A 24,944-nucleotide genomic window follows, 5' to 3' on the forward strand; every position below is an offset into this window, starting at 1 on the left:
AATAGAAATTTCTAAAAGAGACAGTTTTTTACATTTATAGGAAGGGGCATCATTCTTCCAGATCGAGATTCCCCAGATTACCATTTGCTGCCGGGCTTCTTCGAACGCCCGTCTTTCCTCCTCCAGGCGCTGTCGCGCCTCCTCCGCAGCTTGCCTCTTCCTCTTTTCTTGTCTCTCTTTCTCCATTTCTTCAAAAGTGAATTTCAGCTTTCCAGGAGAAAGAGACTCCTTTGTGCCTTGGCTCTCTGCTTCCTCATCCTAAGAAAGAGTTGGTCAAGAGCTCCTATTAGTCCCCTAAGAGAGCACACTTGGTGGGTTTTGAGCCACTTTGGTTGCTGTCCTAGAATAGGACACACTCACCATCACAAGGGAAAGGCATTTCGCTTCCTTGAGGGACCGTCTTTGTTCTTCATAGCGGATTCTCTTCTCCTCTTCCAGTCTGCACCTTTCTTGTTCCTCACGTTCTCTTTCCAGGTCCTCAAAACTCTTTTGCATTTTTCCAGGTGTTTTGTGGGATTTTACAGGCACCACTGTCACAAGCAGAGAATCATCTCCTTCCTAGTGCATAAAATTGGTTGTTAGAATGCTTCTTCCTACGCAACGTCTGAGATTCACCGGGACTTACCGCTATCTCAGATCGGTTACCTCCTGGTTTTATTAAACAGTAACAAGAAGAAAAAGAGGTTTTTGGTTGTTGTTGTTTTTTTTTTTTTTGGTTTGTTTTTTCTCACCAGTTATCAACAGCAAATGCATCAATGCTCTTAAGCTGTGTGCGTGTTAGTTTTTATCTTATTGAAATCCACTCCCGGGTGTTCATCAGACTTGCAAACGAACAGAGATGTTGCTAATGGGGTGAGCAACGATCAGTCTAGAGCTTCAAGAAAAGACATGCACTGATGGCCCAGAAGAGATTGTCCTGGTAGTGAATGGGCTGGGAACCAATTTGATGGCGACTTAAAGAGCTTAAACAAGCATTTCCCTAATGTGTTAAGATTAGATCTGGCAGGCCCACATTCTAAAGTCGTTCATAAATGGTTATTCTTACTATGAAGAGACACAAAATATTTCCAGATGATTTACCATGAACAAATATCCTATGTTATAAATATGCCTTTTGCTACTTAAAAATAGGTTTTTAAAAAATGGTTTTCCTTTCATCTAAATTAGTTCCTTCCATACCATCTGGTTTTGCCCCTGAATTTTTTTTAATCTAATACAGGGGGATGGGCAGCCCAAATACATACCCTTAAAATAAAGTTTCTCAGCTCTGTGCCTCTACAGTCTGGGGAACACCATCAAATTGTTTGTTAGAATGTTGATTTTCTGTATTGGATGGAAAGGAATGGGTATCCAATAGTGGGTGGTTGGTGAACTTCCACTGCGTGAGATGCAAACACACAGGGCTGTTTAATAGTGCAGGAGAACCGGAGTGCCAATTCACCTTTCTCTAGGGCATGCTCCATAAACAGGATGAGGGATCAAAGGGAAGCCAGTATCTTTCAAATATTCAATTGGAAATCATCTAAAATGTAGCAGGTCGTGGCTCATTTGCAAGACACTTCTTTGGGGAGGCATACTTCAAACCAAGGATCTGAGGCAGTGCATTTATAATTGAGGCCAAGTGATGTTTTAGATGTAGCCACAAAAGGAAAAAAAAACTTTTCCATCATCATAATATTTGACTATAGATGCAAAAATGCAAAACTGTGGTCTTACTTGGTGAAGTATTTCGTCAACAAAAGTGCCCTTCTTACCTATTTTTCTTTCATTAAAAAGAGAAAATTCATGAATCAGATAATTTTAGGTGAATGTTTCATTGAAAGAAATGTGTGTTTACCTCTGATGCTGATTCAGTTCCCGTATTGCTTATGTCCTCAATCTATTGAAGGAGAATTTCATATCATTACATTCTGCTGGTGCTTTAACTTCGGCTTTCAAACATACAATTGAAAAATAATCAAATAAAAGAAAATACTTGCAGGAAATTTTCAAATGTGAGATTTTGGAAATGTTGTTTTTGATGTTCATCCACTAGGCTGATGAGCTGCTGTTCAAACTGTAACCAGCAAGTCAAATTGATACTTTGTAACTGGATGTTAACGTTATTAGATTTAGCCACGAATTTTTTAAAAAACACTTTAGTTTTCCTGTTATTAACATTAACTGGAACCAACACTTTAAGATACTATCAAAGCCTACCTTTATAGAGTTCTGGAAATGGAACAGTGGGTCTAATTCTCCTAACCGCTCAGTGGAATTAGAAGCAGCAACGAACAATTTTGTTAGTTTAAACTGAAATGGCCACACATACACCCTTCCATATCAACTCCCCTTGACCCCCCCATGAGAAAAGAGAAACCAGTCTTTGAAGAGTTTTAATGCTGGATGTGTACAACCAAATCATCAACAGAACCCCCCTCAGTGGGAACTCATTCATATAATTCCTTTAAAAGTGGAAGGTTCCTGGACACAACATTGATTCAGGGCCCCTGCCACATTGACCTGATCCGAACAGGGGGAACAAGGAGGCATGGGGAGGGGCTAGATTTCGGCATGACCCACAAAAGACATAATTATTGAATGGATCAACCCCAATATTCAATTTGTAGTGAAGAAAAAGACAAAATTGGCTTAAATAATACAACATCGCCCTGCTATTCCAGGAGGACAATGAAGAGACAGGGAGGCTGGGAGAGGCAGAGGGCTTTGGAGGGAGAAGGGGTTTGGTATTTAGTTTTATAAAGTAATAATTTGGAAACAATTTGCTCCCTGGACAGCAGATGGGGTAGTTATCCACTAACTCAGCTCTTACCAGGAATTCAACTAAGTTACTTATTAAATAAATTCTTAGGGACTTTATCACAGAATGGTAGAATGTCAGAATCAGAAGGTACCTCCAAGGTCATGTGGTCCAGCCTATACCTTAACCCTGACCAGTGGCCACCCAGCCTGCACTTGCAGACATCCAGTGAAGGAACCACGGCCACCTCCAGAAACAGCCGTTCCACTTGCATTGCTAATTAATTTCTAGGAAGCATTTCCTCCTCTCCTCTAAATTCTATCACGCCTGGGGACTTTCACTCCTCCCGTCCCTGTGACCAAGCAGAACAAGAGTTGCTCCTCCCTTCTGCCCTATAGCATGTATCCTCCTGTCTTCCAAGTCCTGGCAGCACATGCCCAGTTCCTCCCCGACCCTCGATTTATAAGCGTTCCCGCCCCTGCACAAGCTTGGCCACTGTTATTATTCGGAGGTTTTTCATAACATGGAGCCTGAATTTGCTCCATGGCAGCTTCTGCCAGTTGTTCCCAACTCTTCTTCTATAGCCCAATGAAGTGGGTGTTTTAAAGAGTCAGTGAGTTTTTACCAACAAGGCGGCTATGTCAGCACCAATCTGGTCTGTGCAGTAGTTCAGTTACTATAACACTGGGAAATGTAAAAAGATGCCTCAGGCAAGGGGCAGAGTCTCCCTTCCAAATTACCGGTTCTTCACATCCTTTGGTTTCTCAGCCTTTGTTCTTTTCTTCCAACCCACTATATGTAACCTTACTCCTCAGGCTAATCTTCAGATTAACCAGGTAACATTCAATCAATTTTGTTGGTCTTTGGCTAGACCACAGCGTTTCTGGAAGGCCCTTCCTTGCATTATCTCCTCCTATGAGAACAGAGCTGTCTGAGTTACTTGTATTTGTACCCCCAGTGCTTAGCAGACTACCTGACATACATAAGTACTTTATAAATGTTGCTTCATTCATGCAAAAAATATCTTCCACAAATACATATCATGCAATTACCCCTATATCTTACAAATGATACTAAATCATTTAAAATGGAATAGAAAAATCATTTTCAAATTAAATCTTAATTTTTAATTATTTAATTTTTAATTTTTTTTCAAATTAAATCTTAAAACCTGACTTTATATATTTACATAATATAATTATTTTTACTTTAACTTCCACATGTCCTTAGACTTTTTTCATGGCACTGCATGCAATGGAAAGAATTCTTTCTATACTTGGACTTGAAGACCCTGAATTCAAGTCCTCCTTGTGTCCCTCAGTGCCTGCACGACCTCACCCCTGTTTCTTCATCTACAAAACTGTAGACTGTAACAAGCTCCAAGGTGCCTTAAGACTTGGAGTCAGGAAGGACAGATGGCAATCGCTCACCTATTCTGTGCCTCAGAAGAGGTGGGGGTTGGGGAGGGACTCCTAATCCTCGATCCTGCTTTCCAGCCTGAGAGGCTGCTGCGGCACATCCTAGCTCAGGAGCCCTCCATGCCAGTGTCCCACTTGACCCTGCACTGTCCTTCCTCAGCCCGCCCCCCACGTCTACCTGAACATGCGCTTCTCAAAGTCCTTGGGCCACAGGGCATTGCTGCCTTTCTTTTCAAAGCCAGGAGGCCTCAGAACGCAGAAGAGACTGCTTCTGTCCAGTGTGCCCTCAGTTCATCCCTATCCAAGTCACCCCAGGAGCTCTATCAGTCCCCAGGGGTCCTGAACTACAGTTCGAGCCAGTAAAACAAAGGCCCTGACTCACGGTGGAGTCAGGAGATCCAGCGTCCAGCCTTAGCTCGGACAACAGCTGTGAGCCTGAAGCAGACTCTGAGTCAGAAGAGACCTTGAGATCATCTCGTCCAACCTGTACAAAAAAGCCCTCTATGACAAGCGAGCGGCCCTCCAGCCTTTGCTCGCAGACTGCCAGGCAGAGCCCCAAGGCTGCCAGGTCCAGTCCTTCTACCATGCGGCAGCCCTTGCAATACTGGGGAACCCCTGTCAAACCCCTTCTACATCCCTCAGCCTGCTGCACCTGCTTCCTCCTCTGCAAAATGAGGCGGAGAACTCTGCTACCGCACACCTCCCAGAGGTCTGCAGACCTTCAGACACACTTGTTAAGCAGAAGCACAGCCTGATTGCCAGCTGAGGACAATATTGACCAGGTTCCACCCACTGAGGAGCTGTAAAACTGGCCAGATGAGGGAAGTTGGTCCCGTTTCCTGGTTTCTGGCAGACACCCTCCCTTGAAAGGACAGTGGCAATTTCCAAGGCAAGGCCAAGTGAATTTGATTTGGCCTGGGTTTCTTCTGCCACCGTTACTTTCCTAACCAGAGAGGCCATCAAGGCAGAAGAGGCCTAGTCTTGAGACTAAAAATGAAAGCAATGTCTTTTTTGCATTTCAATTTTGTGTGAACTGATGAGTAGCTATCATCTTGATAAAATGCAGTAATGGGGGACACTCACTTCAAACCTTCTGCATCCTTTGGAAAAGGTGAGCTCTTGAAGCTAGTTGGCCAGATCCTTGGCCCTTCTGCTAATGCTGCCAGGCTCCCCTGCTCAGGGCAAAGGCTCTGGCTGTTCAGAGGTGAGACAGGACATGTGGTTAGGCTGTCATGACTTGTCCAGGAAGGACCAATGCAACAAGCATTTGTTAGCTCTACACATGATACTGGGCTCTACAGAAAAGATCCCGGATGGCGATCCTAATCCTAGGCCTCTGCCTTCCCATGCCCAATAAAACAGGAAAAATCTTTGCCACATAAGCTAAGAATAGCCTAATAAGAGTTCTTTTCTATGCAGTATCTCATCAGGGAGAGGAGGGGTTGGGTTGTAACATGAATTGAAATGTGAATATTTCCATATATGAGAAGAAACAGAAGGAGGCTTATACACGAAACCATAAATCCCAAGTACATATGGCTTGCTGTTTTTGAAAGACCAGAGCAAATTCAATACATGAATTTTAAAGCTATTTGGCTTGTTTGTGGCTCCCTCTCAACTTTCTTCTCCGGGTTTTTGAGAGCTTCAACGACCCTCTTTTCTTTTGGGGGAAGGGAACCCTGTTCCCCTCTAAAAAAAAAGTCTTCCCCTATAACAAATGAGTAGTCAAGCAAAACAAATTCACACACTCTTGTGTCTCACTCTGCCCAGAGCTCCTTGGCTGTCTTTTAGGAGGTGAGGCACAGGCTGCATTTTCTGTCCTCTGGAATCACGGTTGGACATTCATTTGATCACTTAAATATGGTCTAATCAAGGGCTGGCACTTATGATTTCAATCACCAGTTATTCCCTGGGCATCATCACTGTGTTAAGTGTTGCCTGTCTCTCTTGAAGACACCCAGGGAACATGGAGGGAGCGTGGGAACATGGAAGCATGCTTCCCAGGACGAGGAGCGGCTCATGGACCCTGTGGCAGAGCCGGCAGCTGCCTTTGAGCACCATGCCCACACTAAGCTCTGAGAAAGCATACAGGCCCACACCGACCTCTGCCACCCTTCTTCCAGGTGTCAGGATGACCCAGAGCATCCTGCCTCCCTTTGGAGTGTGGCTGCTGCTCAGGTGCTGATGCCACTTCAAACACCAGCATCTTACGGCTGCCCAGGTACGCCCTCAACGAGAGTGACATTGCCATTTAGGTCCAGACCCAAGTTAGCTTTTCCTCACCTTGCCCCAACTCCCCATCCCACCCATCCCTCGTCCTATCCTGGCCCCCACCCTCCAAGCCCCAGGATCTGGAGTCCACGGACCTGCTCAGCGCGCTTTGCTAATTCTCGCTGGATTTTCCTCTTTTCTAATAAATCTTGTTCAATTCTGCGCTTTCTTTCCTCCTCAGTTCTTTTCCTTTGCTCCTCTTGTCTTTGTTTTTCCATTTCTTCAAATTTGCCCTTAACAGTTCCTATGAATAGAGGAGAATTTGTTTAGTCTCTTTGCCTTCTTATTTTACAATTCCGTAGCAACTGATTCTTTCAATTCCTTACCTGTTAGCTTTGGGACATAAGCTTTTTCTACTTTAGACATCTCCTCCTCCTCATCGGAAGCAAGCATTTCTTTCATCTAGACAGGTAAATAAATGTACATTGGAAGGAGCATCTCCAAACAAAGGCACGACATTGAACAAAATTCTTTTACTATATATATGATGCAAAAATTAGCTTACAAATTAAGCACGTTCATCATATGCATTTTAGTCAACAATAATGCTTTAAAACATGAACAATCTTTTGCATTGAATTAAATGTTAAAAAAAAAGCAGCGAATCCAACAACCTCCTGCTTTCTCCTGTTCCACTCTCTCTCTCTAAGAAATTGTTCTTTTCTTCTTTGCTTCTCGTCTCTAGATCTCCTCTCAGTTCTTTCTTCCCTCGCTTTCTGCATGGCTTCAAATTTATCCTTGACATCGCCCTTGCCAAGTTTGGGCACATAGGTTTTGGGGACAGGTTTGGATGAGGAAAGCAGAATCTTTGTTAGATGAAGAGAAAGAAAAGAAAGTTTTTAAAAAGATGGAAAGAAATTAAGAACAGATTCGATTAGATGAATGTAACGAAAAACGTATTAAAACAGGAAATCTTTATGAGTCTGGGAGCTCAGTTTCCTCTGGCAGTAACTGAATTTGTGTCTTCTAAAGGTCAGATGGAAAAAGCAAATAGAAACACAAGTAACTAAAGCTAAATTCTCATGAGAATAAAATCAGATACAAAGCTTTGTGTGAGTTCCTTGACGGGTGGAATCAATGCAGGCAAAGCCCACTAAAACCCAGAAAGGAGATATCTCATTTGCTTTAGTTAAGGACCATCTACATTTCATCTCCTGGCACAGCACTAAAGGCAGGGCACGTGAAAGATTTGACACTACTTGCCTTAGCACTTTAGTAGTACTGTTGGTTCAACTCCTAGCCCCCCATGACTCCCTAGAACGGGGGTTTTTAACCTGGGATCCATCCGTCCCTTGTCTGTCCATGGAGAGATTTCAGGGAGTCCGTGAAGGTGTTCTGGTTTTCTAATAGTTGAATAACTGTATTTCAGCAAAACTGGTTTGCTCTGCAATCCTGTGTCTTTGACTTTTTGATTGCCTTTAAAAGCATTATTCGGAGGAGTCTAAAGGCTGCCCCAGACTGCCAGAGTGTCGATGACACAAAAGAGGCTGAGAACCTCTGCCCTGGGCATTCCCCCCATACCATATTCCACACAAGTAGTGATCCCCTAGTTTGAATTTTATTTATCCACTTGTATTTCAAGGCTTATGTATGGACATGGAAAATGAATTGAACATTTAATTTGTTGTTTTTAAAATTCTCCTAATTTAGGTTTATTTCATTTATTTAATATGCCAGTAGCTGCATCCCTTCCCACCCCAGCTTCCCAATAGCCATGGTCAGTAGCCAGTGGCCGGGGGAAAGAAATGCTGTGGCTGCCAAGAGGAGGAGCTACCATGTGGGAATGAAGTGTCCAACCATGGAGCAAAATCGTAGGCTTTTTATACAGAAAATTCAGGTCAACCTGGATCCCAGCTGGATTTAGACTCCTGAATTTACATGACTTGTGTCATCCTTAGCACTATTCTGCATTTAGTCAGAAACACACCCAATTAACTGAAATAAATCATTTCGAAAGCTTATTGAGCCATTTTTTTTTGTTCTAATAGCATCTTCGTAAATTCTGGCCATCCCATCCAAGCTGATGTCGCCAATGGAGCTAAATTATCATCAACCGAGGCACCAATTCTAGGACCAGACTATGATAAACCCCACTCAAAAGTGGCCAGAGTTCATCCATATATGGCCGAGTTTCTCATCAGGAGTCTCTCTACTCTTAGCCAAGCTTAGTCCAAGTTCGTTGTTGGGTCAGTCTATAAGGCATTTGCATGTTGGTGAGACCTATTCCAGTTTGTCCTCTGGTGACCTTGAGGACCAAGGGTCATATCCCAGCTACTGTGAGTATGGACATTGTGGTTACTAATGCAGAAGCTTAAGGAAGTACACCAGGACTGTGGTGCGCCAGTGAAGCTGAACTTATCCAACCATATCAGAGTCAATCATGCCCCAGGACTATGGTGTGCCAGTGAGGGTCAATCATACGCCTCCTCCTTTTTAAACCTGAGACTTACCTCAGCCTTTTGGGAAATGTCATTCATGTTTGCTGGAGTTGGCTCTGGCAACAATTATGGAGAGTGGATAGGATTTGACACCTGAAAGAATTTGTCCTTTTTAGTATTTTTGTGAGGATGTGACACAAATGCATAAAATTTATGCCCGTTTGATAGAAGGCAAAGTTGACTATTTTCCCCCCACTGACTAGCCTATTCATCCTACACAGGCAGGGATTCCACCAAATTACAAAATATGAGAGCCTGAAGTAACTTCAGTGATCAGACAGCCCAACCTGCTGCATTATGACTTTCTGTGACGTGGTCATCCTTGTCCGACTTCAGGACCTGCAGTGATGGGGAACTCACTGCCTTGGAAGGCAGCCTGCTCCACTTTAAACAACTCTAACGGCCGAAAAGTTCTCCCTTATGGCCAGAGGAAGTCTGTCCCTTTTCCCTCTGGGAAAAAGCAGTAAAAGTTTAGCTCTTCTCCCATACAACAGCCCTGGAATTACTGAACCACATAACCACAAGATCTCAGAATTGGAAGGACCCACAGAAGCCTCTCGCTCATCCCATACTTGAGTGAGAGCTAAGCACTCAGTCAGCTGGCCAGCCAGCCAGGATCCTGCAAATAACTGTCACCCTTTCCCTCATAATTCTTGGCTTTCTCCTCTCCAGATCAGCATCCCCAGTTCTTTGGAGCAGCGCTTGAATGATGGCGTATGAGTCTTCTCCACATCCTGGGGGCCCTCCTCTGGACCAGATCCAGGTGACAATCGCTGCCCTCCCCAAACTGAGCACAGCCCTCCAGCTCTGCTCTCACCAGGGCAGATCACAAACAAACTGTGACTCCCCTCATCCTGGTCACCATGGGCACAACGGCAGCCCAGGACAATGGCGCTTTGTCGGGGCTCCATCATCCCAGGTGATCAAGCCTCGAGCTCCAGCCCTTCCTCACTTCGTCTTCCACATTCTCTTCCACAATGGAATTTCCATTTATCTCTAGTGATTTTCATCTTAGAGTTGACCCATTGTTCTCACCATTCAAAATGAAAGTTGGTTTCTTCATTGTTTTAATGCTCTAAATATTAGGGCATAGGGGAGGCAAACTTTGTGGTTTGTGGTGTAAACCTTCATTCTTTAAATGAATAGAAATTCTTCATTCAGCTTTAGGATTCTACATTAATAGGCCCATTGCCACGGAATGACCCCTGTGTTTTTCTGTCAAATTTCCAGGATGAGGGCTTGACAGGCAGGATTGGTGATCGTATCTGGGAATCTCAAGGTTCTTATTTCCACCAGAAAATTCCTCACGAATATAGGGTGTGTATTATTAGCAGCTCATGAGCTCATGAGACAAATCTGACAGGCCAGTAGTTCCTCACAGTGGCTTACAGAAGCCCCATGTCAGACCCCATGGAGCCTAATGGAAAGGAAGCAGGGCCTGGATTTCAATAATACCTCATGCACAGTATGGCTGACCAAAGGCAAGTCACACGTGAGTAAACGTAAAACACCCTACAGGTGGGTCAAGACCAAGTGACCCAGAGCATGTAAGAGACAGCCACCCTTGTACTGATATTTCCCTAAAAATGGGAAACACCAGGCAGCCAGAGGCCCAGAGTCAGGAAGACACGAGTTCAAATCCAGCCTCTGACACTTACTGCCTGTGTGACCCTGGTTGAGTCGCTTAAGCCCCATTTGCCTCAGTTTCCTCAACTGTGAAATGGGGACAATCATAGGGTCAAGAGAGAAAATGTTTGCAAAGTGCTTTGGGCGCTGCCCGGCACACAGGAAGCACTTAATAAGTGCCCTCCGCTGCAGTTCCCTTCTCCTTCACCAGACTCCTCAGCTAGGAAGAGATCGCTCCCCCTTGACCATGGTCTGACTTGTAGCTTAACATCTTGTATGCACAGGGTGTGGTCTTGGAGGACCCGGCTTCACCTCGTGACTCTGCCTCCTAGCCCCTCTGTGACCATGGGCTCTCGGCCTTGGTCTTCTGTGTGATGGGGTGGGGGTGGGGAGGCTGAGGTGCTACTTCTCCAGAAGAGAAACACAAGCCCAAAGGCTTTACTGACCTCCCAGGTGAGGAAAATCCCTCCAGTGATGTCGATAGGCTCCTTCTCCACAGGTGTAATCTAAGACAGTCACCAAGATCACTGAGAGGTTAAGTGATGGGATCATATAACGCAAAGGTGTCTGTGGGAAGACTTGAACCCAGTCGATGACACACACTTAAAAACGGGTGCCGTATCACTCTATGCCTCTCGCTGTCTAATAACAATAAAAAATTAAATATCATTGTCCAGTCCAGTGTTCATTTGTGATATCATCTCATCACCACACGGTCTTAGATTGTTCTGTGTCTTGTGGGTTAGTCTCATGTCCCAATTAGTTTTCAAGTTAGTTGAGGTCAGGACCCCCTGTAGAATTCTTTGATTAATGCCTTGGAGTTTGGCTTTTATTGGTTTTTTTCTTCACGTTGTTTTTCTACACTTTTCTTCATATTGCTGTCACTTGCCAATTCCCTGGCCCAGTCAAACCCTTTCTTAAAACTAAGAGTAATTAAGGAAAACAACTGACACCCTGACCGTGTTTCACAACATATGCCCCATTCCAAACCCCTGGCCCATCACTTCTCTGGAGAGGAGCCTGGCCCCTGGCTGTGGGCTTTTAGGACTGCTTTTCTTTACAAAGTTGGGGTCATAGACACTCTCTGGAGTCTGTTTCCTTTTTATTTTTTTTTTTTCATCAGTAGGGGCAGCCAGGGTACCTGGGGTTTTATGTTGAATGTCGACTCCAGGGAAGCCCTCGATGAGCCTCAGTCACATATCTGTGAAATGAGGTTGGAGAAAAACTCAGGTGAGGATGGGTGAGGGACCCGGGAGCGGCGTAACCAAGCAGAATCAAGAGTTTAAACACCATTCATTAGAAGAACAAATTACTGACTTAAGGGAGGAAAGGAAGGAAGTTCAAAAAACCCTAAAGCGAAGCGAAAGCACAGTGCGACACAACCAGGCACGCGACCACCGCCATGGACGTGGCAAGAGGCAAAGCGCGCATGGAATCCCGAAGACGGATCCGCGCGGAGGCAGCGGCCGCCCCGGGCTCAGCGTCTAGGTTCCTTCTGAGCGTTGGCTCCTGGGGAGCGGGACTACAGAGTGGCCGCTTCAGCGCAGTGCCAGTGCCCGGCCCGCAGCCGGAGCCACAGACGCCAGAACAGACTGGACAACCTCGGAAATCCCTTGGCTTCCATCTCTGAGCTTCTGGAATGTGGAGCCGGGGCAGCGGCAGCGCCACCGACATCCGCCGCACAGTGCCAGAGGGGTCAGAGGATTTGGAGTCAAGACCTGCCTCTATCACTTACTTTCCAGGTGACCTTGGATAAGTCACTTCTCCCTGAGCCTCAGTTTTCTCATTTGAGTGCCCAAGCTATGTCTGTAGTCCCCGTCATCCTTTCTTCTAGCACCTAATATCCCGTTACGACTGCAGTTGTTGGAGCTATTATCCGATCCATGCGTATCTATTCCCCCCGCCCCAGTTTTGTGTTTGCTGCTCCAATATCGCTGCTATAAATACTTTGTCTTTTCTTCCTGTCTTCGATCTCCTAAGGGGCAGGTGTCCCAGGATGGGATCATCAAACCGGATTCAATCACTTCTCTAGCCTAGCCCCAAATGACTGATCCCAAACCTGCCTTTCCGCAGCCCCTCCACCATTGACTTTTTCCATCTTTTCCCATCTTCTTTGGGCCGCCTTTTAGGCTTGTTTTCTAGTGACCATTTCACCCAGCGCCCCGTGGGCAGTCATCACACGATCATGGGCGGCTGACCCCACCCACAACAAAACCAGGAATCGTCGGATGATGGGCAGAGCTTCAGCCTTTGGGTCAGGTGACCTTGATCCTGGTTTCTGCACTTGCCAGTCGTGCTGCCCCTTGACCTCAACAGCTACAGGGTCGGGGTGAACTGTCCACACCCCCTGCTTCTTTTGGGATGTTGCAGAGAACAGTGCTTCATGAAGCGCCCAATGGGACCCCAAGGAGAGCCTGCCCTTTGAAAGCTGGTTCGTAATCACTCAGCAGTGTCCCAGACAGCCCCATCTAAATTTCTCAGTTGAACAAAGCCCATCTCGCTTGCTACCATGGTGCTTCAAGACATGAGCACGCTTCTTTAATTTTTTTAAGGATACTTTTCAAATTGCTCTGGGGACTAAGCCTACTTGATATGAAACCTACACTGCTTTAAAATATTAAAATATGCAAGCCTCTCCAAAACAGCACAGAAGGCAGGAGGTGACGGGCTGTGAGGAGTCTGAGCTAGAGTTAAGTGATGTGATTCCCCGTATGGACATCACATGGACTGATGATTTTAGCTGAATTAATTGGCCGGGGAGGGTGGGGACGACTTTTATGAGACTTCTTCAAAGCTGATATAATGAGCACAGAGATGTTTGACAGTGAAGAATGAGCCCGTCAGGGATAGTCTAGAGAATAAAGCACCTACCTCGTGTCCCCTTCACTTAAAATGTCAAATAAGAGCCTGATTATAGGGGGTCAAGCTAAAATAAAATGGCACCCTTTAATTGGTGTAAATTAAGCTTTTTCAAATGAATCTTTTCTTATTTGAGTCAACAATCATTTAAGTTCCTACTATGTCTTCAAAGAGCGTACATTCTTATGTAAGAAAAAACTTGAAAACAACTATTTACAAACAAGATGCATAGAACACATCCTCAGAGGGAGAAAGGGAAGGAAAAAAATTAAAAACAAAAAAAAAGGAGGAGAGAGGGAAGGAAGGGAGGGAGGGAGGAAGGAAGGAAGCAAGGAAGGAAGGAAGGAAGGAAGGAAGGAAGGAAGGAAGGAAGGAAGGAAGGAAGCCAGGGAAACCTGGAAGGTGGGGGGAGAGGGAGACTCCATAAGGTCAGAGTTCAGAGCCAGAAGGGACTTTCCTGAGTATATAATCCAACCTACTAATTTTACAGAAGAGGAACTGAGTCCCAGAGAAGGGACACTACTTCCTCATGCTACTCAGGGAATGACAGACCTGGATTCCAGTCCCACTGAGTTGTCCACTGCTGAAAAGTTAACAAGAACTTTGACATTTTTATCTTCACAAAAGAAACCTTGACTGACAATTTTCTCTGCCATTTTGAGAATAAGAAGAGAGGACAAACTGAAAAATGATTATTTTCAGAGAGTATTTTCTTGGCTTTCTCCCATTTTTCTAGTCACCATTTTTACAGTATAAGGCTGGGAGAGAGGCTAAGAGACAAGGTCTAGGGATTGCCCCCCCACCTCCAATTCAACGATGTCTTTACGTAAACACCCAATCAGTAACGGGAACAACCGCAACAACTTTCTCTCTGTTGAAGATTCTTGGAGCCCTCTGGGAGCAGGTATGGTTTTTGTCTTTCTTTGTATACCCAATGCTTAGCTCAGAACCTGGCCCACTGTGGGCACTTAATACTTGGAAAGGGCCCTGGTTCAGTCAGGTGCCTGAGTTTGAATGCCACCTCTACTGCTGTCCCTACTCCCTGCATCAGACACTTAACTCACCTGCCTGTCTGAGATGCAAAATGTTTGGTTTGTTTTGAGGTCAGGCCTTCCTTCCTCTCCTGCCCAGGCCAGAAGGGCCGTGGCCACTAAGGCTTGGCATGAGAGCTGTGACTGGCTCTTCTTCCTGACCTTAGGCAGCCTGGGGGCTGCCATATTGGAGCAGGGTGGGACCAGTTGACTTTCATTCCAGTGCACCTCAGAACTCCTAGCAGCCTCAGCCTCCCTAGCAGCAAGGTGCCCACATGTTCTTCATCCATAAAATTACAGAGGATCTCACTGGTCTCTTTGGCCTCTCTTTCCATGTTCCTGCAATTTCATGGAAGGGACTCACTGGTGAAGAAGAGAGATGGCCCAAGTAGATTTTGCCCCCAGTGGCTCCCAAGAAAGAAGACCAAGATTCAGAGACATGAGGGGGCACACTCACAACCAAGGGAACTGGGGAGTGCATTTAGGGTTAGGATTAACCCTAACCCTAACCCTAACCCAATGATGGCAGCTGGCCCAAGCCTTGAAGGGAACAAAGGATGCCAAGTGTAAATGAGAGACAGGCTAAGAGTACAGCAAGAGGAGGAAGGGGAAATCAACCTTGAAAAGTCACTGTGGATAGAACAAGGCAAGAGAAAACCACTTAAGGTACGAATCTTCAAAATGCTGTGTTGCTCAGCATCTACACAGAGAACAGAACATTTTAACTAACTGCTTCAATCAATAAGCAAGCATTTATGAAGAGTCTACCAGGTTCTGTGCTAGACCATAGGGAACAAATACCAGAGAAAGCCAGACCCTGCCCTCCTGGAGCTTCTACTCTGGGTCGCCTAGAGGTTTAGTTCATACCATTCCTCTTCATGAAGAACTTGGAGCTGAAACTCCCTGTGACCCAGAAAGCCCAAATGATGGGAATGAATCTAGGGTTTTAAAGGATCAGCGTGGATGTCTTTGTTTACTTATAAGGAGCCCATCCTGTGAATGGCTGGATCTTGTGGGGAAATTGAGGGAACCCAATACAGGGGACCCTTTGGTGCCTTCCTTTTGCAAGCAGAGATGGAATCCTGGGAACCGTGGAATAGAGAATCCCATCTCTGAAGAACTGAGCATTGGCTAGGGAGCCAGGAACAGAGCAGGAGGAGAAGACCCCAGATATGAAGTGCCAGAGCATAAGGTGGAAAAGGCCAACAGGTTGAAGGGCCCACTGGAGCTCAGGACCAAGAACTCTAGGGGGCCAGTCCCAAGTGAAAGGGACCACAGAAGGAGGGTCCCTGTGTGAGGGGGGACACTGGATCCTCCAGCTCAACCCTGGAAGCTAGGATTAAGTACCTACTGTGCACAGTTGGTCAGTCCCCTGACCTCAGGGAGTTCCCACCTTGGCCATCTCCAGGACTCAATGCAGATAAACCCCACTAATGAGGATCCACAAACTCACCATCACCCCTGATGCTCCTGGGCTTCAACAATGGGGGGATTCTCAGGCTTTAGAAGCTCCCAGCTGTGCTGAGGCTGAGGTTGCTTCTGTCCTCCCAGCCTGGGAAGCTCTGATCACCTGGCTCAGGCTACCTGCTCCCAGCCCAAGCTCCTGAGGTCAATTTGCCAGCTCAGGGCTGCAGTTTGCAATTTGTTCAATTCACACAAGAGGGTTTGAATTAAGGAACTGGGCCTGGATATTTATTTACTGGTCATCTCCTCCATTAGAGTGTCCCCTCCTTGAGCACAGAGACCCATATGTGTGTTTTTGGCATCGGAGTGAGGTGAGGCTGCGGGCACTGACCTCGTGGGTGGAAGAAGGCTTTCTTTGTTATTCTAGCTGTAAGTATTGGGACCTGGCACTTAGCACTTAACAAGCACTCGACTAATGTTTGTAGACTGACTGCCACTCTGCCTTCCAGGGCTCCACTTCCCGACCCATCCCGAGTCCATCTACACTCCAGCAGTTCAGGAAAAGACCCCAGTAAAGAAAGAGGTTAAGAGGCAGATTTCATCCCCATGTCAGTGAATCTCAATCAGAGCTGCCCCAAGGTACCTGGCAGGGAGAGGAAGGGGCCTCTCCCTCCCTGGAAGTGGTCCAGCCAAGGTCAGATGAGGACACCGCAGGGGACCTCTTGAGGCCTTTGTAGAGGGTATTGGTCAGGGCCGGATGGATGCCTCTGAGGACCATCCAGCTCTGAGATGTCTGGGCTCTGTGTCTCTTTTTGCCATGGCCAGGGGGCTGTTAGCTGTGCTCAGTGAACAGTGGAAGAGCCAGAAAGGAGTTCTGTGGTCTGCAATGGGCCTGAGAAGGCTCCGCTGAATCTCTGGGGTCTCTTTAAGACCGTGTGGAGAACTCCAGAGCAGAAGAACATCCAGTCCTTTAAGAATGTCAGCAGGGGGAAGATTAAAGAAAGGGTAATGCTATGGCCCCTCCTCCAGGGCTACTCCATTCAAGGCCTACTCACATGCAGATGCTGCTTTCCAGGGAAGTCCCAATCCTCCTTTGGGAGTTCTCCATGACGCCATCTCGCGGTAGGCTTGGGAGAACAGGACCCTCTTTCCTACTCCCTGCCTTCTGGTCCAGCACAGGGGCCTGACCCCCAAAGTCCTCAGGAAGCTTCCCTTCCTTTGGCTGGAGTCCCTTCACTGACAGATACAAACATAGGCCAGTCCCAATTTCCTCATCACATCATCTGAATTCCTCCAATGGTCCCTCCCAAACTGATTCCAGGCTTTTTGGAATGACCACCTTGGGTTGATTGATTCAGCAGCAGGACTGGGCCTTCTCCCTGCCTAGTTTACCCCTGAATTGGTAGGCTCAGTACCAGGATCAGAAAAAGGCATCAGGGTGAGAGATATTAATGGGGGTGGAGGTGTGTGAGATGCCTCCCCAACACTTAGATTCACTGGTGTGTAGCATTCAGTAAGAAGCAGGATCATGATTTAGAGCAGAAAAAGTAACTTGGAGATCACTAGGTCTTTCTCAATTTAAAGATGAGAAAGCTGGGTCACAGAGGAGTCCAATGACTGCCCACCAGGGGCACCCAGCTAACAGATGTCTCAGGCAAGATTTGAACTTGGGGCTTCCTGACTTCCACTCTGCCATGTTAACTCCTCAAGAGAGATGAAGTATGTGTTAAGTGCTCACTGTGGCTTACTGTCTAAAAGAGAAGACAAGAAAGAAAGGGGAGCTAGGAAGAGAGGCTCTCCAAGGAGGGTAACGGAGTCCATCTGTGAGTGTAGTGGACATGGCTGGGATTCATCATAAAATGGAGCTCTGGCCGAAGACCTCCCAGCAGGCCCCAGGACTTGTTGGTACCAGTAGAGCATAGGCAGTAGTGCTGGGTTCCTAGGAAGTAGTTTCCAGGGTGTGTATTCACATGAGGATAAAGGCTAGACCTGTTAAGTTTCCTCTGCCCATGCTGGCCCCTTCTGTGCCACCAACAGTCAGAGAGTTGCTGAGAGAAGTGAGAAGGTGTGACCTACCTAGAGTCTCCACTGACCTGGGGACTCGAACCCTCCATTTCCGGGCTTCAAGGTTAGCTCCCTATTCATGTGAAATTTAAAGAGTTGGAGAGCTACAGACACCTTCCCCAGCTCCTTTACAGAGGCAGAGTGGCCATAGAACACTGCACATAGCATCCGGTTTTTTGATGTGTCAGTCCTACCCTTAGGGTTTTTAGATAGATCATGAAAAGATCATAAAGGAAACATGAGACAAAGTTCTTTCCCAAAGCAGAACTCTCCAGCGAACCTTGCTGTCTTCCATTTCACAAGGACTCTCTCCAATACGGCAAGAATCAGCCCAGGCTAGCAGGTGACAGGTTTAGGTCAACATGTTGTCAAAGTCAGGGCAGCCTGCTCCTCCAGCCTTTCCAAAAAGATTCAGTGGGACACTTCACCCCAGTGGATCCAGGATTTCCTTAGCTTGAGGACTTCCTACCCCAGGACAGTTTATACTGGGCCTGGAGTCAGGAAGACCAGAGTTCCAATCTAGCCTCAGACTCTAACTTAGTTGTGTGACCCTGGGCAAGTCATTTGACCTCTGCCTGCCTCCGTTTCTGTGCCTGTAAAATGGAGAGAGGACTCCCCCTTCTTGGTGAACATAGTTCATGTAGGCCATTGGAGCAGTGTGGCTGGGATCCTATCTCTCCTTTTTGGGACCCTGGTGATTTCATTTCTAACAAATGCAGGTCCCAACTCTGTTGGGGACATGCCACAGCCTTCTTACTCCCCCAGGTGTTTTTCAATCACTTTTGAGTCGCCTGAAATTTAGATTCTTCTGAGATCATTCTGTCCAATGAGTTACCACCACAGAGCATCACTGGGAGAGCTCTGATGTTCAGAGTTGGGTTTTTGTAGCCATCCCCAAGCCATGGATTATTGCTTCCAGAAAGGGCTGTGCCTACAGCCCAATCGCCTCTTCCCATTCCATTCTGACTCCAGCTAAATAGCCATCTACAGCATCTTGTCCAAGATACAAAGAGAGGCAGCATGGGACAATAAAATCAGCACCTGTCAGATTGGCTAATATCACAGAAAAGGAAAGTATTGGATGTTGGAGGGGATGTGGGAAAACTGGGACACTAGTGCATTGTTGGTGGAGTTGTGAACTGATCCAACCATTCAGAAGAGTAATTTGCAACTATGCCCAAAGGGCTATAAAACTGCATACCCTTTGATCCAGCAATGCCAGTGCAAGGTCTATATCCCAAAGACATCCAAAAAAAGGAAAAGGACAAAAATATTTATAGCAGCTCTTTTTGTGGAAGCAAAGAATTGGAAATTGTGGGGATGCCCATCAATTGGGGAATGGCTTAACAAGCTGTGGAATATTACTGTACTATAAGAAATGACAAGCAGGATGACTTCAGAAAAACCTGGAAAGGCTTCCATGAATTGATGCTAAGCGAAACAAGCAGAACCAGAGGAATGCTGCAGCAACACTGTACAACATCAACTGTGATTAACTTAGCTCTCCTCAGCAAAACAATGATCCAAGACAATCCCAAAGGACTCATGATGAAAAACGCCATCCACCTCCAGAGAAAGAACTGATATTGATTAAATACAGAGTGAAGCATGCTGTTTTCACTGTCTTTCTTTCAGTTTTTTCTTTTATTTGGGTCCTCTTGTACAAAGTGACTAACATGGAAATGTTTTACATAATCAAAAAAGAAACCAGCACTGAATTTGGAGAGGACCCAAGCCCTCTCCAACCCACTTCTGTCACTGATTACCTGGTAAGTGCGCAAACTTCCCTGGCCCCGTTTCCTCACCTGTAAAGTTTGGGGGTTGGATGAGGGGTGCCCCAAAAGGGGCCTGCTCACCGAGTGCCTTGTGCACCGGCCTGGCATCTGATGAGCAAGATTCCTCTTCCACTTTGGGTATCCTATGGGGTGACTGGGCTGATTTCTTTTCTCACGTGCCTTGGGACTACTTGCCGTTCCTAAACCCCACACTCCATCTATTATCTTCATGCCTTTAGCTTATGCCCTATGCCCAGATCACATTCCCTCTTCATCTCAGCCTCTCAGAAACCTCAGATGCCATCTACTACAAGAAAGCCTCCCTGATTCCCCACCCCTCCCCCAAATTCAAGTGACTTCTCTATCAAATTACACTGTATTTACTTGGGATCATCTAATTGTAGATGGAGAGTGGGAAAGGACCTTGAATGCAGACTCGTCTTGTCCAAGGCTCCCTCGGGATCCCAGAGACAATGAGTGGCTACACTCAGCTCTGATGCCCTTCCCCTGTTTGCAGTGTGGAATTGACAAGGATATTCCTACCATGGCTTGCGGTCCTGTCTCAAGAGTACCAGGCCCATGGGACCTACTGAATGTTTTGAACTGAACATTCCTTAGATACTTTGATCTCAACATGTCCTAAATAGAACCGTTATGTTTCTCCCCACCCCAAACTCATCCCTCTTAACTCTTTTGCCAGGGGTTCCCAAGCCCCCAGTAATCCCTACCCCTGCCCCCATGTTGTCAGCTTTGAATTCTCTCTCACCCAGGCCTTTCTCTTCTCTCTCCTCCTCACCACTCGCCTGGCCTATGACAATGGTCTCCCTGACACCACCTCATGCCTCTGCTCAGCAAGATCCAGGTATTTCCTGTTACTTTAAGGATTTGACACTAACTCTTCACAGCCTGGCCCAGCCCCCCTTTCCAGTTTCATCTCGTGGCTCCTCACGAGTGGCTCCCCACCTCCCACCTTCTGCCATTGCAACGGCTGTGCCCAGGCTCGACGAGTTATATCTATGTTGTGTCCACCTTGTATGTGCCCACACACCTATGGGCATGTGGTCTCTAGTTACATTTGGGTCTTTGTCTTGGCAGTGCCTGACACGTCGGGATACTGAATAAATGCTTGCTGATGGATCCGTTCTCATGTTCTGCAATTCTCATTCATGCCCTCCCATCAAGTATCTCTGTGGATTTGACACAATGCACCAGAGACTTTTTCCTTGGCCTTTTAATGCAGCTACCAGTGCCCCTCCCAGACTGTCTATCCAGCTTGCTAAAAAAAAACAAAAAAAAAAGTTCACCTTTCTGATCATATATTTACTGAGTAATATTCCTTGGGTCATTTCTTATGCCCAAGTCATGGCTGGAAACATGAGACTGCCAACACATGTCCATCACGTGTCTCTCCTTTCCTTGTGGATCACCTACAATCTTGATTCTTCAGAAACTGTAGTGGCCTACGATTTAGAGCCATCCAACATTTACGGAAGACAGTTTTTGTTTTGGGAAACTTTGGGATGTTTGAAAATGCTACCATTTCCCAAATGCTATCCAGTTTCTCTTTTCCTCTTACACAGGTCTGTGCCCAATTCACAGTCCATCACCAGTGCCAATCTACGATATAAGCAGTTGTAATATTAATTAAGGTGGCACTTTCTTTTACGTTTTCTCTGTTAGCACTTATTTAATCAAGTGCCCTTGAAGAGTTTGGCCTTTGTTTCTTTGATTAAATTAGGAGTCTTTGATGACCTCCTTGCCTCAAGAGAATGCCTGGTTTGCATGGGTTTGAGTGACATGTTTGTGACACCAGAGGCTTTTAGGTCAAGTGGGTTTGTATCGCCCTTTGGCCCTGAACAAGATATATAAACCCAGAGGCTGACATTCTCCCTTGGGGCTCTCAGTCACTGGAAGAGTGATGTGGGACTCTGGGTAGCCTTGTTAAGAGCCCCACAGCTTGTAAACCCAGATGTTGATGCTTTCCTGGTAACTATGAATTATGATTTGGTTTGTTTATATTGTGTATGTTTGTATTTGCTCTGAAGCTCAGGTTGCTGGCTTTTCCTCGTGAACTAAGGGAATGATATTTATATGCGTGATTAAAGTAAGACTGTGAATCCCTTAACACTGCTTTCCTTAGTAAAACAGATCAAAAGAGCCTGCGTTAGTGGCCTTCTGTGTGCCGGCTGTTGTTGGTTTTACACAGCCACAATAGCTGCGACAGCAGTGACGGACTAATCCAGTCAACTGTTCTTTGTCTGCACGCTGTAATATGGCCCACTGGTTCTTTTCATCCTTTTAGTTTCTCCTGTGTGGGTTGTTGGCCTGATCTCCTTCAAGGTCACAGACCTCATTGTGTTCATGGACCCGGAGTGTTTGGAAAGGAGCCAGCGTGTGACATCTACAAACAGGGCTGTGAAGAGAACCCCACCCTCTCATCCTCCTTACATGACAATGGCAAACACCAGGGAGGATCCATGAAAAACTTCTCTCTTGACATATGCATGGAAGACTCTTTTTGAGAGGAGAACTTCCACTGAGTCAGATACTTTTTTTTTCATCTTATATTTACTGGTGTCTTTTGTTTTTACATCATCCTCATTCCCAAATACCTCCTTCCCTCCTACACTACTCAGAGATATACACCCCTAGTAACAAAGAAAGAGAAAAAGCAGATTCACAAAACTGCCCAACACATTGATGGTGTCTGACCATATGTACACTCAATATTTCACATCTGTGGCCCTCTTCCTCTGCAATGATGGCAGGGAGATGAATTCTCCCAATTCTCTAAAGCCAAGCTTGTTCATTGGAAATCCTCGCCAGAATGACAGGATGCTTCTTTTCTCCTATGTTCGTCCAGGATGCCATCAATAAATACACAGATAAGGATATGATCACCATTGAATCTAAAGTCTGCTTCCAGGCATAAAATGTTTAGCTTTGTTGTTTGTTTGTTTTTTTACAGATTCAAATAATTTAGAGCTGCAAAGACCCTTAGAAACAATTTGGTGATAGTGCAAAGTTTCTTAATCTGGGGTCCATGAACTATTTTTTTTAATATTTTGATAACTGTTTCAACATCATGGGTTTCTGTTGTATTGTATTTTACACCCTTGAAGACATTATTCTGAGAAGGAGTCTGGCAAAAGGGGACCAGGACCCAGAAAGAGCTAAGAACCTCTGGCTGGTGTGACTCTCTCATGCTGCAGAGGACCCAGGGACTTGCCAGCCCCACAGGGTAATAGTTGCCCACCTATGATCCAAACTCTCCAGACCCTACAGAATATGTACATTGGCTTTCCTCCTTTCGTCTCCCTATGTAATATGCACCAGCAATGCAAACCAAAACAGTGCCACTGATTTGAAGTATTATTTTAAATAGTGGCCCCAACCAGCTAAAAATCTTAAATCCCAAAATACAGCTGTCACTTTCCTCATAGAATTCCTCTAAAAATCGAGCACAAGGTCTGATTTTCCCTCATAATATTTGAGATACTGAAATGTCCTGGTTCATTTCTAGGCCATTAAATGCCTCCTAATTGATATCACCCATAGTCCAGCTTTCTGCCTGCCTTAAAAATGCCTCCAGGATAATAATCATAGAGACAGTGGGTATTGATTACTCACTAGAGAAGTTTGGCTGTGAAATAGGAGATAAACAGGGCAGGCATTAATTCAGCTCATTTCATAAATGTTTATTAAATGGAAACTACTTGCCAGGCACTGTGTTTAGACAGGGATACAGTGACAAAATGAAACTGTCCTTACCCTCAAAGAGCTTACAGTCTACGGGGCAGATAAAACATATATATGTGTGTGTGTGTGTGTGTGTGTGTGTGTGTATACACACATATATATATGTTTTATTTATATATATATATATACCCTTTGTGGTATATTGAATTTATCTGCATAAGAGGAACAAAGGGCAGATTCATACACCAGTCAATGAATAAGCATTTATTGGGCACCTTCCATGGGACAGAGAGGAGACTAAGTGGATGGACTGCCTTTTCTCCAAAGAGGTGACTGGTGAGCGGGGGAGGGGAGGAGAGTCAGCCTTCCCACCCAGTTCATGCTGCTCCTCTACCTCCAGCACCACCACTTCTATTTTCCTTGGTAGAGGCTTCCACAAAGTACTCCTGAGACTATCGGCTTCCTCAGCTGGGCTGGCCAACTTCTGAATTTGCCTATCGCTTTTACACACACATCTAGGGTCTTACGTGATTCTTTTAGCCAGTCACAAGCTGTTTCAAGTAGAGTGTCAGCTGCCTTTTATCCAACGGCTGAAGTTCTATAACCTTCAACTTGATCAAGGATTTGTTCACACGTTGTGGTGGCCTTGGAGGAAAATTCCTTCATGCTTGGCTTACACTTTGTGATTACGTTCTGGGACCATTGGCCCAATTAAGTTGTTTGGGCCTTCCACGATTACATTAATGGAGATGGGTGGCTAAAACACTCTCTCCCCTTCCAATGGGATCATCTTTAGAGCTGAGAAGGACCTCAGATGTTCCCTGGTCCAGCCCCCTTGTTTTATAAGTAAGGAATCAGATCCAAAGTGGCACCGGAGACAGTGCTGGGACGGGGACAGGGGTGTGGGGGGGGGAGCAGGGAGAGACTCCTTTTTCCTCTAGGCAAAGGTTAGAATGGCGTTTGTGAGGAGAGAGGCTAATAAGAGAACATCCAGGCAGCAACAAGTGTCCAAGGGTCAGGTCAGCACAAATCTGTGGTGGGGATGATACCCCCAAGACACATGGGCTGTCATTTAGTTTATATAAAGAGCCAAGCAGCCTCTGCTGCTCAGTCTTCACAGGGGTGATTAATAGTTTTCTAAGCAGAGCTTTTCTGGGATCAACCACACCCAGAGTGTGCAAAGTCTCAGTGGACAGGAATGGCCTTAAGACCAGCAGAGGGGGAAGGGACCTGAAGGCCTAACAGCCTAGCCCAAACCCTCATTTTACAAAGGAGGAAGAGGAGGAGATTCTCAGAAGAGACTCAAATGATCATTTTCTGCCTAACTTGATAATCCACCAACAAATATTACAGAAACACAGGGCACCAAGCCAGACTTGAATAGAAATCTCCTTTCCAAAAGCCCTGCTAAGCACTCATCCCCTTTCCCTTCAAGAGCATCAGTGATAGGGTTCTCACTACCTCTTGAGGCAGCCCAAATTGTCAGAAAGTTGCTCCATAAATTCTGTTCCTTACTTCCTGTGAGGCCTCCAAGCATAACAGGAAGAGCAGAAGATTCAGAATAAAAGGGCCTGGGTTCAAATTCTAGCCCTCCTCTAATTACCAACCATTGATTAAGC

General features: G+C 45.8%; 1 protein-coding gene across 4 annotated transcripts in view; it reads right to left on the minus strand.

Annotated features, from left to right (window-relative positions):
* Nucleotides 1-24,944, minus strand: part of NEXN (nexilin F-actin binding protein) — a 52,165-nt gene that overhangs the window by 18,389 nt on the left and 8,832 nt on the right. For 2 of the 4 annotated variants that reach the window (XM_036753890.1, XM_036753891.1), the window contains exons 2-8: nt 8,880-8,960; nt 7,044-7,235; nt 6,756-6,831; nt 6,525-6,673; nt 1,838-1,879; nt 361-558; nt 82-258 (exon numbers count right to left, since the gene is read on the minus strand). In XM_036753890.1, the coding sequence (XP_036609785.1) occupies nt 82-258; nt 361-558; nt 1,838-1,879; nt 6,525-6,673; nt 6,756-6,831; nt 7,044-7,235; nt 8,880-8,906 (861 nt within the window). In that variant the 5' untranslated portion in view covers nt 8,907-8,960. The remainder of the gene's footprint in view (nt 1-81; nt 259-360; nt 559-1,837; nt 1,880-6,524; nt 6,674-6,755; nt 6,832-7,043; nt 7,236-8,879; nt 8,961-24,944) is intronic. The other 2 variants (XM_036753892.1, XM_036753893.1) reach the window with 2 other exon arrangements.

The sequence above is a fragment of the Trichosurus vulpecula genome, chromosome 4 (assembly GCF_011100635.1).
Source record: "Trichosurus vulpecula isolate mTriVul1 chromosome 4, mTriVul1.pri, whole genome shotgun sequence".
In the NCBI taxonomy this organism is placed as follows: domain Eukaryota; kingdom Metazoa; phylum Chordata; class Mammalia; order Diprotodontia; family Phalangeridae; genus Trichosurus; species Trichosurus vulpecula.